This window comes from Psammomys obesus, unplaced genomic scaffold, assembly GCF_907164565.1.
Source record: "Psammomys obesus unplaced genomic scaffold, mPsaObe1.curated_primary_1811, whole genome shotgun sequence".
Lineage (NCBI taxonomy): Eukaryota > Metazoa > Chordata > Mammalia > Rodentia > Muridae > Psammomys > Psammomys obesus.
The window spans coordinates 1811010-1825629 of NW_026590503.1; the positions used below are offsets into that span (position 1 = coordinate 1811010).

General features: G+C 49.5%; 1 protein-coding gene across 1 annotated transcript in view; it reads left to right on the top strand.

The window, feature by feature from the left end:
* The window catches only part of Dnah11 (dynein axonemal heavy chain 11), a 260465-nt gene that overhangs the window by 111443 nt on the left and 134402 nt on the right, over positions 1-14620 (top strand). The window contains exons 41-45 of the mRNA XM_055607564.1: positions 1094-1221; positions 2206-2354; positions 7969-8119; positions 10562-10693; positions 13658-13831. Of these exons, the coding sequence (XP_055463539.1) occupies positions 1094-1221; positions 2206-2354; positions 7969-8119; positions 10562-10693; positions 13658-13831 (734 nt within the window). The remainder of the gene's footprint in view (positions 1-1093; positions 1222-2205; positions 2355-7968; positions 8120-10561; positions 10694-13657; positions 13832-14620) is intronic.

Here is a 14620-nt window from a genome sequence, read left to right on the forward strand (position 1 = left end):
GGGACACTGAATTCGGGTGGGCATCACAGCTGTCGGGGACACTGAATTCCGGTGGGCATCACAGGGTCCCCAGGGCCTGTTCACATGGGTAGTATGCTTGGCCACATGCCACATACAGGACCTGATTTGAAGTATGACTCCTGGCATTTTTCATTCTTTTGCCTTGCAACCTTGCTGATTTATTGGTCGCTTCTGCCACCTTTTCCGAGGATCTGATTTTCATGAGGGATCATGTCAGGGGTAAGGCCGTCCTCATTGCACAGGAAACATGTACACTTGAACGGAGAACCATCGGGAGAGCTGATGACACTTCAGTCATGGTGGCCAGTTTATTAGCTGCTGTAGTTTTGTTGTTTGTTTGTCCTGGAACTCACTTTGTAGATCAGGCTGGCCTTGAAGTCACCGAGATCCAGCTGCCTCTGCCCCCCCACCCCCACCCCGTGGTTGGTTTTTATACCACAGACTTCACAGAGGAATTCTTCATGTGTCTGCTGAGGAAGGTTTGTTCAGTGTGGGTTGCTGAAGTTTGAAAAGCCGCCCCTCTGCTATGTGACAACCGCAGAAGAGAATGCAGAACACGATGGTTTTCTACGTCTTATGTCATGACAGCCCAGCATAAGTCTCATGACCGAAGCTGGGAAGGAGCTGAATAGCACTTTGGAGCATGAGCTTTCAAAATTAAAACCTTGAATAATGTAACAGGCAAAATGGAGAATGTGAAAGATAGTAGGTAGTCTAAGATAGATACTTATCACAGACGAATGAAAAAGGACAGAGTCTTCAGTTACTATGCGTTTTCAGTCTTCGTTCATTGCCGTCTATAAATCTCAGAATGGTTCTTCCAGGAAGAACACGTCTGTGCTGGACAGTTGGGTCAGGAAGCTCAGGTATTAAGGTGAGGCCCGCCCCCGGGCGGTAGACCGTGCCTGTAAGTAAGTAGTAGGACTAACTACACGGAGCTCCGCTGAGAGGGCTCACGCGTGAGAGACAGCAGCTTTCTGTTATTTAGCTGATAAAAGCTCTTCTAGGAGAAACAGATGTCTTCTGGAAACAGCTCTCGATTGTATCAGCAGCGTTCGCTCCTCCTCTGCAGGCCTCTTCTCCTCCATCCTGCGAGAGCAGGCAAGTCTCACACACGGCGGGCCAACCTGGATAGTCCTGGATGGGGACGTTGACCCACTGTGGATCGAGTCTCTGAACACAGTCATGGATGATAACAAGGTGGGTGGCACTGAGGGGCCTGCGCCCCTCAGCCCAGCATCGGGGGTCGAGGCCATTCGCTGGCGAGTCAGTAGTCTCCTGTCCTCTTTAATGTGAGTGTGTTCTTGTTGGTGGTGGTGTTTTTTTTATGTAATCACTGTTTTGATGAATGCCATTTTCCTTACAATTCATAGTTTAAAAGTTGGGGGGAGTATATGTCCCTTGTCTCCAAATTGAATCACCTTTCATGAAGGTTAGGTACATAGACAAGAATTCCGTTTATCTGCTTATTGTTTTCTAAGAGCCCGGCATTAAATTCTTATATCTCACGTGGTCTGATTAAATTCTGAATACATAAGACAACAAAAGAATGATTTTGTGCCATATGATAACTGGTAATGCAAATTAAGTTGTTCCTATGGCTACAGATTATGTTTCAGTGCTTTCCCAAGCGTGTGCTGTGGTTGTCCTGGGAACAGGAAAGACAAGAGGCCCCATGTGATACCAAAAAAGCAATACAAGACCTGTTGTTGGGGCTGGAGTGAGAAATCAGGAGCAAACGTTGCTCCCAGGTAGCAACAGTGACCTCAGCAGCGGCCACTGCTTTCCCAGTGAAGACATTGCTTATCAGAAAACAGAGAGTTTGCTTGCCCAGGAGTGAGTACAGGAGACTTGATAATTGTAGCGTTGCGGATCCTCAGCTGTGGAATTGTCTGACTTGTGGGATTTAACTTGTTGAGTAAATGAACAAATAATAGCATATGTGAAGCTCTGAGATCTACCTTTTGTGGAGTTTAGGTCTACAGTGGGATTATTGACAGTGGTTGCTGGGACTGGGAGCTTGGCCATCGCAAGCCCATAAGGCAATTTCATCCCTTAAGGATTAGGCAATCCAGAGGAGGCCACCTGTGCTGTCCTACGAGGGACACTGCCGCAGCGATGGCTGCTGGCTGCCGTCCTGCTGGTGGCAGCCACGTCCGGTGACCACCCTGATGTCCCTTGCAGGTGCTGACGCTCGCCAGCAATGAGAGAGTGGCCCTCACACCCTCCATGAGGCTTCTGTTCGAGACCCACCACCTGAGGTCAGCCACGCCAGCCACAGTCTCCAGAGCCGGCATTCTGTATGTGAACCCTCAGGATCTGGGCTGGAATCCGTGAGCACTTTTTCTTTTCTTACATGGTTTTGTCATGAAAATGCACATGACACAAACTCTGCTGCATTACCGTAGTGAGGGCAAAGCTGGTGGCAGAGAGCAGAGCGTGTTGATGCTGTTGTACTGTCACCACGCCATCGATCCACAGAGCTTTCTCGTCTTCCCAGGTGGAAGCTCTGCGCATGCCAGGAAGTAATCACATTCCTCCCTTGCCCAAGCTCCCAGCATCCTTCCTCCTCATGGCTCCTGAGTTAGAGCACTCTAGGTAGCTTATGGAAACAGAGGGTGCGTTTACTCTTCATTGACTGTTGGGCTTCCTTAGATGTTAGTCTCTGTGGTGGCTTTTGGTTGACTTTGTCCGTTTGTCTCCTGATGGATGCTGAGGCTGCCTTCATCATTTAGCCGCTGTGAAATGGTGCTGTGAATAAGAGCAGACACAGCTGCTCTTCTAGGTCCAGTTTCAGTCTCTTCATGACAGCCTCAGGCCTGCCAGGTCAAATGCTGACCCAGCTTTTGATTGTTAAGGACTACCATGTGTAAGTACGGTGGCTGCAGCAGGTCATCCTCCAAGGTAGTGCTCAGGGTGCTGCGGCTGCTATGCAGCACTGTTTTACCCTGAGCCGCGGCTTCCCTTCTGTTTTAGCTTTCCTCACAGCCTGCTTTTCTAGGAGTCCTGCTGTGGCGCAGGTCAGTGCCTCACTGTAGTCTGCACTTGCGTTCTCTACTGGCTACAGGTAGAGCGTGTCTTCATGGTGTGCTAAGGGTTTGCGTGCCGGTACAACGCCTGTGTTCACCCCGCAAAGGTTGTTCTGAAGTCCTGTTTACTTATTTTAATTTCAGTTAAAATGATTTGAAGAAGATATTACTAATTAAATGTGAGGCTCATTACATTAGTTTAAAGGTAATTAGCATAGCACCCAGGTGTCTGTCATTTTCCTTAGATATTGCCTCGATCACACACTTTGAAAATATTTAACACTCGGTAAATATGTGTTGACTAAATGAAAAGATAACAACTTACGTGAAGCTCTTAGATGCATAAGTCTTTTCACGAGCATCTGCAGGCCTGCGAGTGTGACATGGGCATATGTATTTGGAGAGTGGAGATGCTTCCTCAGAGTGAGGGTCTTGTCTCTTTCTGGATGATGTGTCTCCCACAGTGCTCTCCCTCTCTGAGCTGGGCAGGCCACTGCAGACTCCCGGGTCAAAGGCCCCCAGTCAAGCCATCTGCACAGCCTCCTCACCCTGTCTCTGCTCCAGACCCTGCTCCACATGATCACATAGCTGGGCTCCTAGCCTCTGGCTCCTGGTGTCTTTGGCTGGTGAAGAACCTTGGCAGGAAATGAGAGGGGAAAATGAGGGCAGGCTCAGGCTGCTGCTTCTCCTCCCCTCCCCCACAGGGTCATGGTGGGACGGCAGTGGGTCAGCTCAGGTCTGCAGCTCAGTGGTTCTCCCGGAGCTGCCTTCCTGGAGGCCCTGCTGCTCAGTCGGTCGTTCTCAGGTGCCAGCATCTCTCGTTCTTTCACCCCTGTGCTAGGAACTGTGCCTCACTATAGCAGGGCCCTGAGGATCCCTGAGTTTATACAGAGAGAAAGAAAGCTGGCTTGGGCTCCACCAGAGAGATTTGGTCTCTTTGTTTGGGGGACTGTGATGAAGCAGTGCATTGTGGCAGAGTGAAGCTGTTCCCACGCCCTTGTGACCGAGATATCAGACAGCAGAAGACCCTCGGGCCTTCTCCAGTCTACTTGAAGACGTGCCTGTCGTTCCCTCACAGGTGCCGCCCTTGCCCTCGTGTTAAGGATCAAGCCTTCAAGAAAAGATTGTTGGGGCCCTCTAGATCCACACCTTGTCACGCCGCATTCCTCTCCAGCCTGCTGCCACTTTGTGGGTCATTTCAGTCATCCTTATCCCACTTCCAGAACCACCCCTAATTCCTCCTGTTGCCTTGGGTTCTGGTACTCACAGGGAGAACCATTGCCAGCTCTGCTGCTGTAATAAGGCTTCTTTGCGTTTGTCTGAGGGAGGCTTTCCTGCCTCTGCAGGGCAAAGTTGCTCTTGGGCCAGCCTCTTTCTCTATGGAGGATGGTGTTCCTGGGGCATTTCTGTTTGGTCATGACTGCACCTCACCTCCCCCACCCCAGAGCAGGCGACATTCACTCTCCTCGAGGAGCCCTTACTTGCTCCACTGTGCTCTGATCCTCTAAAGTCCCCTTGTCCTCCTGTGTCAGTCATATCCTAAGGCATATCCTACTGGGGCTCAGAATGACTATAGTCAAAGCCCAGGGAGCTTCAAGAGTCATCAGTTTGTATGAAGAATTAGATGTTCCTCTTCCCAGTTATGTTCCAGTGTGTTTTCAGTGTATCAGAGATAAGTGTGTCTGTTTAATTTTCATGTGAATGACCAAAGGTCCAGCAGAGACACTTGCAGAATAAGAGATCTTCTCTAAGGGTGTGTTATTTTGTGTGCACCGTGGCCAGGGTTTCAGCTCTCTCGGGCCTCGGGTATTTGCTTTCAGTCTACAGTACTTAGATAGCTCACTACCCTATCTTAATACCCCAACATAGCAGCTTTATGTGTATCATTTATTCAATATTCATTTACATTAAGAGATCAATATACTCATTAACCTCATTTTCTGAAGCAGTATTTTTTAAAAAGTGTCAGTTTTCTGGAGCTGTTTGCTTCCAGGGGTTCCAAACTGCAGGGAAACAGGATCCCGCTGTGGACTCCAGCCACAGAACCCCGCTCGTGAAGTCTTCGCCTGCCATGTTGCCTCCCTGGCTTGGTCTTGGCGCACACAGGCCCACATATATAGAGGCCGGTTTTCTTCTGTTAGTTTTTGTCAGAATCCTTGATTATAAGTTGCAGACATTAAGACATTTCATCCGTAAGTACTTAAGCATTTATTTTCTAAGAAATAGGATACTCTCTTCTATAAATGCAATATAATTCATATACCTACAAAATCCATCTTGGATAGTACAAGCATTTTTTTTTAATCTTGCCAATTATAAATTTCATTTGTACATTTAAAAAAAATCCAGCACCAGAACAAAGATGTTGTTTATTTGGCTCTGTAGCTCCCATTTGTCTAGACACTCACCCAACTTGTTCATTCATGACGTCTATAACTCTCATGTTCCCAGAAGACGCTGCGCTGATGGTTTGTAAATGCTGATTTCCTCCTCCAGGCATTCTCTGAACATTCTTTTCTGTATGAACCTTTTCTTGCATCCATTTTCCTTTCTACTTCCCTCCTCTTATTCTTCTCTGTGTTCCTAGCCATTTTCTGCTTTTCTATTCATGGTTTCTTGTAGTTTTGTGGGTTATGTATAACCTCTTACCAACATTTCCTTCTTTTTTTGGTTCTCAGATGGTCACAGATGTTGCTAGGAGGAACACCTCCCCTGCCCCCCACACCAGCTCATCTCTTCTGCATTCTGTATCACTTATCTTTCCGAATCTTTGGGCACTTGGATGTCTAGTTTGTTTCAGGGTCTCCTTATTTAAAATGTAACCAGCCATTTCTCCAAGCAGTCAGGAGGGCTTTTACTATAAGCAGTTGCACTTAGAATCCGGGCTGGACTTCCTGCACTCGTGGCTTCTGAGAGACCATTGTTTGTAATTATTCCCATGGTGGTGGCCTTTCCTACCACCTAGCTTAAAATCTGTGGCATCTTTTGTAAGATGGGGAGAATTGCTGAACAGATGCCCATCTGTGCCTTAGGTTTTGTCTCAGCTGCATAAAATGGCCCAGACCTCTAAATTTTCTTTCTTAATGTCAGTTTTTATTCCAACCTATATAAAAATTTAGAAATAATTTCTACATGAAAATGTCAGCTGTCCATATTTGTTGATAGAAACCTTTAGTCCCTTTGCTGTATGCTGACACTGAGCTGTAAGGGAGGTCGTTGTTGGCCATCTTTCTGCCAGGCTCCCTCTGACCATGTGAGCGCTTTGATCAAGCTTGCTTCTCCCTGGAGCAGCCGCTGTTCATGGAGACAAGGGGGCCAAGCATCCCTTGCCAAAGGGAAGTCCTGGCTGCGACCATTGTAGCTCAGCAAACACCTAAATTCAAAGCCCATTTTAGGGTTCTTTCGGTCCCTGCTGCTCCTAGTGGTTCTTGCAGTGTCCTTCTGTTTCCCAGGGAATGTAGAAACACTGTGCCGGAAGCTAGTGTGAGATGTTTGTGCTTAGTAGAGCCCTACATGCCAATTCTTGCACTCAGCTGAGCAGACTGAGAAGATGCATGGGGAGACAGGGCCCGCATCTGAGCCCAGGCCTCCACTGCCACCGACCCTGAGAGAGGTAGAACGGTGTTAAAGGCCGGCATAAGCTCTCCGTGCACGTGCAGTCGTGTGCACACAGACTCGGGGACGTCATAGCATCGTCATTTCCATGTACACTACTGACGACCTTAGCCAAAGGCCAGGAAGAGGCCTCCATTCACAGCTGGAAAACCAAAGCACACATAAGTCAGCGTCCCAGGGTGCCTGCTTAAAAAGAAAGGGCACTGGGCTGCAGCCCAGGCTAGCCCAGGCTAATTCTACCCTCCTGAGCAGTGCTCTCCCGGCTGCTGGCAGACGTTCTGGTGCAGAGCCCCTCCTCTGGGGCTGGCAAGATGGCTCTCATAGAAGTGGGCTCCTACCGAAGTCTGACAACTTTCCTTCAGAGGCGTGGTCACTGTTTTATCTGGTGTCTCCGTGGCGTCTGGGCAAGGCACAGGAAGGCTTTGATAAAAGCTCACACCTTACCTTCCCTTTGAGTACTGTACTCAAAGTGCAGACTCTGACCTGCCTTTGCCACAAGGCCTGGCTGTCCTCAGTCTGTGGCAACCCGGGTCATGTGCAGGCTGCTCAAGGCATTTATCGCCACTGCTTCCTACTTACGCACAACTTTCCGAGGGAATCTTTCCCATTTAGCATCTTAGCTGCACCCCAGAGGGCACTAAGGATGCCATCATGGCCTCTGTAAGCAGTTTGCTAATACGACGGCGATGTTTAATGCATCAAAATAAACGTTTACAAGCTCGAGGCAGCGATAGCTACATATCATCTAAACATCCATCTACGGAGGCATGCGCTTCCGCAGGTGGAGTTGCAGAGTCCAGGAGAGGAGCAGGGTGAAGTAGCCCCTGTGGGATGCTCACCTCTTTACTTATAACCGCTTTCTCATTACTAAATAATTGATGCCAGGATTAATCAAGAAAAGCACCAAGCTGTTTTCACAAGTAAAGCCTCCACCACAACCAGAGCCTGCTCATTTGGGAAATGACACAGTGCACTTCCCGGTGAATGCGGAGTAATGGCCTACTTAGGCGCGATTATGTTTGCCTTCTACGAGCTATTAGGAGTTTCTTTTACGTTCTTTTCATTAAAGTGAAAATGCCCATTAAAACAGGGCTTTAAGGGCCATTTAAAAGTATTTTCCATTTGAGAAATGGAGTAAGGCACTCAGCAGGTTCGGGAGTGCTGTGCCAAGCTGTGTGGAAGGGCAGCCTCGAACTCAGGCTCGGGCTTCTCAGGGCCCCCCCTACCCCCCACATCACTCCCATCCCCCCACCTCCACCCCCAACCCCCCCCTAAGCAAATGCCTTTCCATGTCCCTTTTCAGGTATGTGGCCAGTTGGATCGACAGAAGGTGCCATCAGTCAGAAAAGGCCAACTTAACAATTCTGTTTGATAAATACATCCCCGTGTGCTTGGAGAAGCTCAGGACCAGCTTCAGAGCCGTCACTCCTGTTCCCGAGAGCAGCCTGGTGCAGGTTCGTGCTCAGCCTCCAATTTTCTGTGCTCCCCAAAGGCGGCACAGCATGTAACTTGCTTGCTTAGGGACATGGGGAAGGTGCCAGTTAGGCTGTCTCAGTGGTTAGAGGCTCCCAGCACAAAACCTAAAGACTTCAGTTCCATCCCTGGGGCCCAAGTGCTGGACAGAACTTCTGCAAACTACCCTCTGACCTCCACGTGAGCGCCAAGGCATATGTGTACCCATGTTCCCACGCCCATCAATACACAGAAATAAGTTTTTAAAGATGTTCAGGATTGGCAGGTCACTCCCATCCTCCTGCCGTCGCCCTGCAGTCCTCAAGCTGAGTGAGGACCCCAAGAATGGAAACTCCTCACTCCCCGTCCACCCCAGAGACTGGCACAGTTTCAGTGCTCAGCAACAACTCTGTTTCTGGGATCATCGTGTTGTCACGAGCATTCGGGAGCAGAATTAAGAAAACAAAGTTGCTCCAGCTGTGGCTGTGAGCTCGCGCCTGACAGAAACAAGAGAGAGAGCTTGCTTTGGCTCACAGCTGTCTGAGGGTGCAGTCCTCACGGTGAAGGAGCTGCCAGCTGCTGGCAGAGTGAAGGCTGCTGACACTGTGCCAGGCCAGGGAGTGGAGGGCACAGGAACCAGACTTGGGCCATAACCACCAGCAGCCTGCCCACAGTGCTGTACACACACTAGGTAACCGCCCCTGAAGTCTCTCTCTCACACACATACACACACACATACACACACACACACACATGCAAACACCTCACTCCTTCTCACCCCCATTTTATATGTGTGTGTGTGTGTGTGTGTGTGTGTGTGTGTGTGTGCAGGTCATGGTGATGTGTGGCATGAATTATCAGACTTCACAAAGGTTCACAAAGGAAGTGTTTGCCCCTGCAGGAAGGAAATTAGTTCCTTCAAACTTCGCTCCCAACTTTGTTCGACTCGGAGTTACAATAGTTAGGAGCGTAGTAAGAAAGGGAAGTTGAGGTTTCTGATAATTCACACAGCAATTAAGGAAGCGATGGTATTCAGCAGTGATTATCTGAGGTATAATTTGTGTCTGAAAGCAGGTCTGAATTTACTCATAATGAATTAATTATGTGGTTAGCCTCATTAGCCTTCCTGGGTGGAACGCTTGTGAAGAGCGATCGAGTTCTTTCTCAGGTTGACTTGTGTGTTTGTGTGAGTCTCTGTGGTGTGAACTTTGCTGTTCCAGATGGGTGTGAAAACGGGTCCGTGGGCACTAACATGGCTTCTGGTGTCCCCTCTCCATCCTGTGCTGTTCAGAAGAGGCGTTTACTTCTTATCTCCTTGCGTCTGTTGTCCCTCGGGCCCCCACCATTTGGTAGACGGGCAGGGAGAACAGTTTAGTGGTGTTCTCAGTCTTCTCCGTGTCCTTGGCCTCCTCGGCGTCCTCAGTCCGTGCCCTGTTCCCCAGCAGGCTGGCATCTCCAGGAAGTGCATTGACTAGAGCTGGGCACAATTTTATAGCTGCTCACACAGCACTTAGAAACGTTTTCTGCTGCTGTGTGGCTGAGGAGAGGAGGCCCAGGACTTACACTGAGGGTGTGTTTCCTGACCATGTGTTCACTGAGTGTGCATTTGCTGTGTGTTTGCTGAGTGTGTGTTACTGAGCGTGTGGTCACTGACCATGTGTGAGTGTGCACCTCAGCCCTTGGCTCCTCTGCTCTGGTTTGTAACCATTTCTCCAGGAACCACAGTTCTTCCTCAGATGTCCCAGAGCCACAGAGCTTCAGAATCTCTCGGTAAAAAGCTGATCAGTTTCATTAGGAAACTGTCTCAAGCTGACAGCAGGACCAATGGAAGGTGCCGAGAAGGTTTTGAAAGGTGGTGGGCGCCTTCTGTGTGGGTGAGATGCTTCCCCCCTCTCCCAAATGGCTGCCGCCCAGCCTGCGCAAGAGACTCACAAACTCCTAGAGCCGGGGAGATACCAGCTACTACAGCCCGTCTGTTCTGTGCCCTGGGGCACCAGCCCACAAGAGGGATAATTACTGTGTGTGTGTTCGTGAGAGAATGTGTGTGTGAGTGTGTGTATGTGTGTGCATGTGCGTGTGTGTGAGAGAATGTGTATGTGAAAGTGAGTGTGTGTGTGACAGGAGAGCGTGTGTGTGTGTGTGTGTGTGTGTGTGTGTGTGTGTGCTTTACCCAGTGATTGTTACTTGAGTCATTTAAAAATGTTTTTTCCCAATCTATTATTATTTCCAAGATTGATTGAAGGTGACTTTTTCACCACTGACTTAGGCATCCAAGGCACAGCCATTTTTGTCTCTAAATTTAGTAAATCACCGAGTTTAGAAAAATTGCACAATCTCCTAAGAATCGGTAGAGTTTGTAAGGAATTGTTTGCCCCGTCTCCAGTATTGACACACACAGACAGTCACTGCTGTGAGCTCATGGTGCTGGTGCTCTCTCTCTTCAGACCCTCTGCACGCTCCTGGAGTGCCTGCTGACCCCCGAGAACGTGCCGCCCGACAGCCCCAAGGAGACCTACGAGCTCTACTTTGTCTTTGCGTGTGTCTGGGTGTTCGGAGGCATCCTGCTTCGAGACCAGGTCCGAGGAAGGCGTGTCCAGGGCTTTACTTGTGGGAGGCTGGGCTGAGAAGCGTGGCCTGCGTCTGTGAGTTAGCACACCCCGATGCTGGGTTGCCCACGGGGAGCCCCCTGTGGGGTGAAGGTAAGGGTGAGTCCCTCTGAGCTCAGGCATGTTTCCCTGGAGTCCTTCTGCAGGCCTGTCACACTCTGCCTGAGAAACACCTCTCCCTCCGACCATACCCCGATTTCCTCTTCCTCTGTGAGGCCCACTCCCCTTCAGGGACTAGTCCTGGTTAAGCCCCGGGAACTCACTTCCCTTCCCACATAGCTCAGATGCCAGGTGTGACTGGCACAGCAGATGTGGACTTGCAAATGTAGCCTTAGCTCGGCAGGCCCAATCCACCGCAGCACAGCCCTCACCTCGAGTGAGGCTCCGGCGACGGCGCAGCTCTCGTGAAACCTCTCCCTCTCCTGCACATGATGCCTCCTGTACCCTTAACAACAAAGAGGAAGGTTGTTGTCTCACTGGTTCTCATGAGGACATGCACCTCTCATGATGGCTTCACTAACTAAGCGTCCCTCAAGGATCCCATTTCCAAATGCCACTGCCTCAGCTGTTAGACTTTCCACACATGAGCGGGCGCAGTACGGGTGGATGGTGGTGAAAGATGCTAGAGCAGCGAGGAGCCTCCGCATAGCTCTGCCTCCAGTCCGTTCTTCCGTGACCTGGCTGGGCCCGGATTCCCAGCCTTGTCATCTGAGAGCCACCGTCAATGCTGGGTGCTTGGCTTCCCATGCTCCTGCGGCAGGTGAATCTGTCCCCTGCGTGCACACCTCAGCCCAGCCCGTACACAAGCCACTTAGAAGAACACTTGCCAAGTGCCAGACGCACATGGCCTCACCTCCACCATCTACATCCGCACACAGAGCTTTACTGTGTGCCAGAAACATGTATGTGGGTCTCACCCCCATCCTCTTCCAAGTGTGCCAGAAACACGTATGTGGGTCTCACCCCCGTCGTCTTCCGACAATAGATCTCTGCTCTGTCATGCCTGTCACAGTGCTTCAAGGCGCCCTTCATGAGCAGAGAGCCAAGCTGTCTCTCACAGAGACAAAGGTCTCCTAGTGGCTGCAGGAGGTTCTTACCCGAGTGTGTCATCCTTCAAAGACCGCGATTCTTCTGGTGCCTCTGCTTTCTCATTGTACACCAGCAGGGGTCCCGACTTTCTCAGTTAGGATGGCATGCCATCGGCCAGCCTTCTAGCCTTTCCAGATCTCCAGGCATAAGTAAGGGATGCCCCTCAGAAGGCACACATCCAAGAGTAACCCCACATTCCTTACTGGTGATGGGAGCTCTGGGCCAACTCCGTGTCTTGTTCCTGAGAATAACCTGAGCCTTCTTCATCTTCCTTCCGTGTCACCTGCCAGACATCCTTCTGTGATTCCAAGTTTGATTCCCAGCACCCCTGTGGTAGCTCACAACTGTCTGACACGCCAGTTCCAGGGGATCTTCCACACTCACGCATGACATAGGTGCAGGGAAAACACCAATGCACATACATTAAGAATAAAGAAATTATTTTTAAATGTTTTTAAAATAGGAATGAGAGATTTCAGATGAGTACAAGATCGCCAAGGGCAATGAATACCCACAGTTGTTATCAGATTTTACTGAGTTCACTCGGTCAGCTCGATCTCACAGATAGAGGAGTTGATAGACTGGGGATGAAGATCTTGTTTTATCAGGTCACAGAGGATGTAGGCACCATCCTCTGTCTCTCAGCTAGGGCACCAAGGATGCAGAGGTTGCTGGGCCAGGTCGTCTAAGCCACTGTGCAGGTACTGTGTCCTTCCTCTGTGTTCCACCCCCTAGCGAAGCGACTGAGCTTTTACACTGCATCAAACCACAGCCTGGTGTAGAGATGGGGTGCTGCGGCTGTCAGCCAGACCCTCAGCTCTGTGCTGCTGGGAACCAAGGTTAAACTTTTCCCTGTGCACTTTCGTGTCTAGAATGCCACTGATGGACCAAGTTTTAAGAAGGCTTTTGTTAACGAGACAGTGTTGCCAATATGTATTTATTGAAAAGAATATATTCTTTCACTGTCATCATTTTGTAAAAGAGATGTCGAACAACGGAAGGGCCTAGAGGCTGGAAACTCAAAGGAAGGACAGAACATCCATCACAGAATTTACAGCTTAAAAAATTTCGTGCTATTTTTCCTCTGTCCCTATCAGATGGTGCTAACAGGGTAAAAATAGACCACAGTGCTGATGTTCCCTGTCCAGCAGTACCCATCACAGTGACTGTATAGTGCACAGTTTTATGGTGATTCGTTGTTAGATTGAATACTGAGGAGTCATGGAAGGCTTTCCCAGTTTCACCTTTTTAAGCCTGTTTTCTATACTCAGTAGCTGCCTGTTTGTAGCAGGGCATGTGTTTTTCCTCCTGGCCCTAGACTCCTGGAATAATGATACATGAAACTCAAAACATATTTACAAGTACCTGGGCCATTTGTTAAACTATTCTCTGACTAGCTCATAACTTAAAATAACCCATTTAGCATTATGCCATGTGGCTGGTTACCTCTGCTCAGGTACCATGTATCTGTCCTCCACACATCTTCCTGAGCAAATCACCCACACCTGGCTCTATCCCAGAATCCTTTCTGCCTATTGGATGTCCTTGCTGCCTTCTATTCTCTATTCTACCCTTTCCTATAGGCCACTGGATTTTTATTGACAGGTGGTTCGTCCATACAATACACAGGACAGTCTCTATATTCATCTCTCAGTACTTAATATCTACACAGTGGTATCACAGGAACAACTCAGATCTGGTGACTCACTTGATTCAATGAATTCCCATCAGGAGTTTGGTTTGTGATTACAATGCAGCTCCCAACAGACCCTGCACTGAGCAGGATTTGGAGGGGTTGTGTGTGCTTTCACGGTCCATGCTTAAGGATTTTCGCGTTCTCTATAGCTTTCCGATTATCAAGCTGACTTCAGTCGATGGTGGCATAAGGAAATGAAAGCAGTGAAGTTTCCGTCCCAAGGAACTATCTTCGATTATTATCTGGATCCCAAAACTAAAAGATTCTTGCCTTGGGCTGACAAGGTCCCCCCATTCACCATGGATGTCAGCGCACCCTTGAAGGTAGGTGTGCGAGCAGGAGTCCAGCTCTGGAGTGCTGTTGGGCCTCGGGGGGAAACAGCCTGCCCTCTCCTGCCAGAGGTGCAGGTGGTCTGTGCAGAACTTCCTCCTCTTACCACCCCAGCCACAAAACAATGCATTTGCTCCTTTCCGCTCCAGCGTTCCACATCCTCACAGCAGCTGACAGTTGCACACGGATCTTTGTCATGGTTTCTCTTTGTACACGGCCCATTCCCACCTCTCTCAGAGCGAGTTATTCTGTGACCGACTTCTTACTCTGCCTCAATGGCTTTCTTTTTAGTGGCATGTCTCATTGTGGATCATTTTAGAGCTGGGTGGGCGGCTGGTGGGGGCTGGTGGCGCTGGGACGAGGCAGCTGGTCCCAAACAGCAGGAACTCGCAGCCTTGGTTTCCTGGAGCTGTCCTGAGGGCACACAGCAAGGAGCTCAGGCGACAAGGGTCAGTCTAGGCATCTGCATTCAAGGTGCAGGGTAGATGTGTTGACTCCAGTCTTCAGCGACATTTGACACGTACACACGCATGTGTGTGTGTGTGTGTGCGCGTGCGCGTGTGTGTGTGTGTGTGTGTGTGTGGTATGTGTGAATAGTGTGTGGTGTGTTATGTGTGTGGTATGCATGTGTGTGGTGTGGTATGTGTGTAGTGTGGTGTGTGTGTGTGTGTGTGTGGTGTGTTATGTGTGTGTGTGTGTGTGTAGTGTGTTATGTGTGAGGTGTGTTATGTGTGTGGTGTGTTATATGTGTGGTGTGTTAATGTGTGTGGTGTGTTATGTGT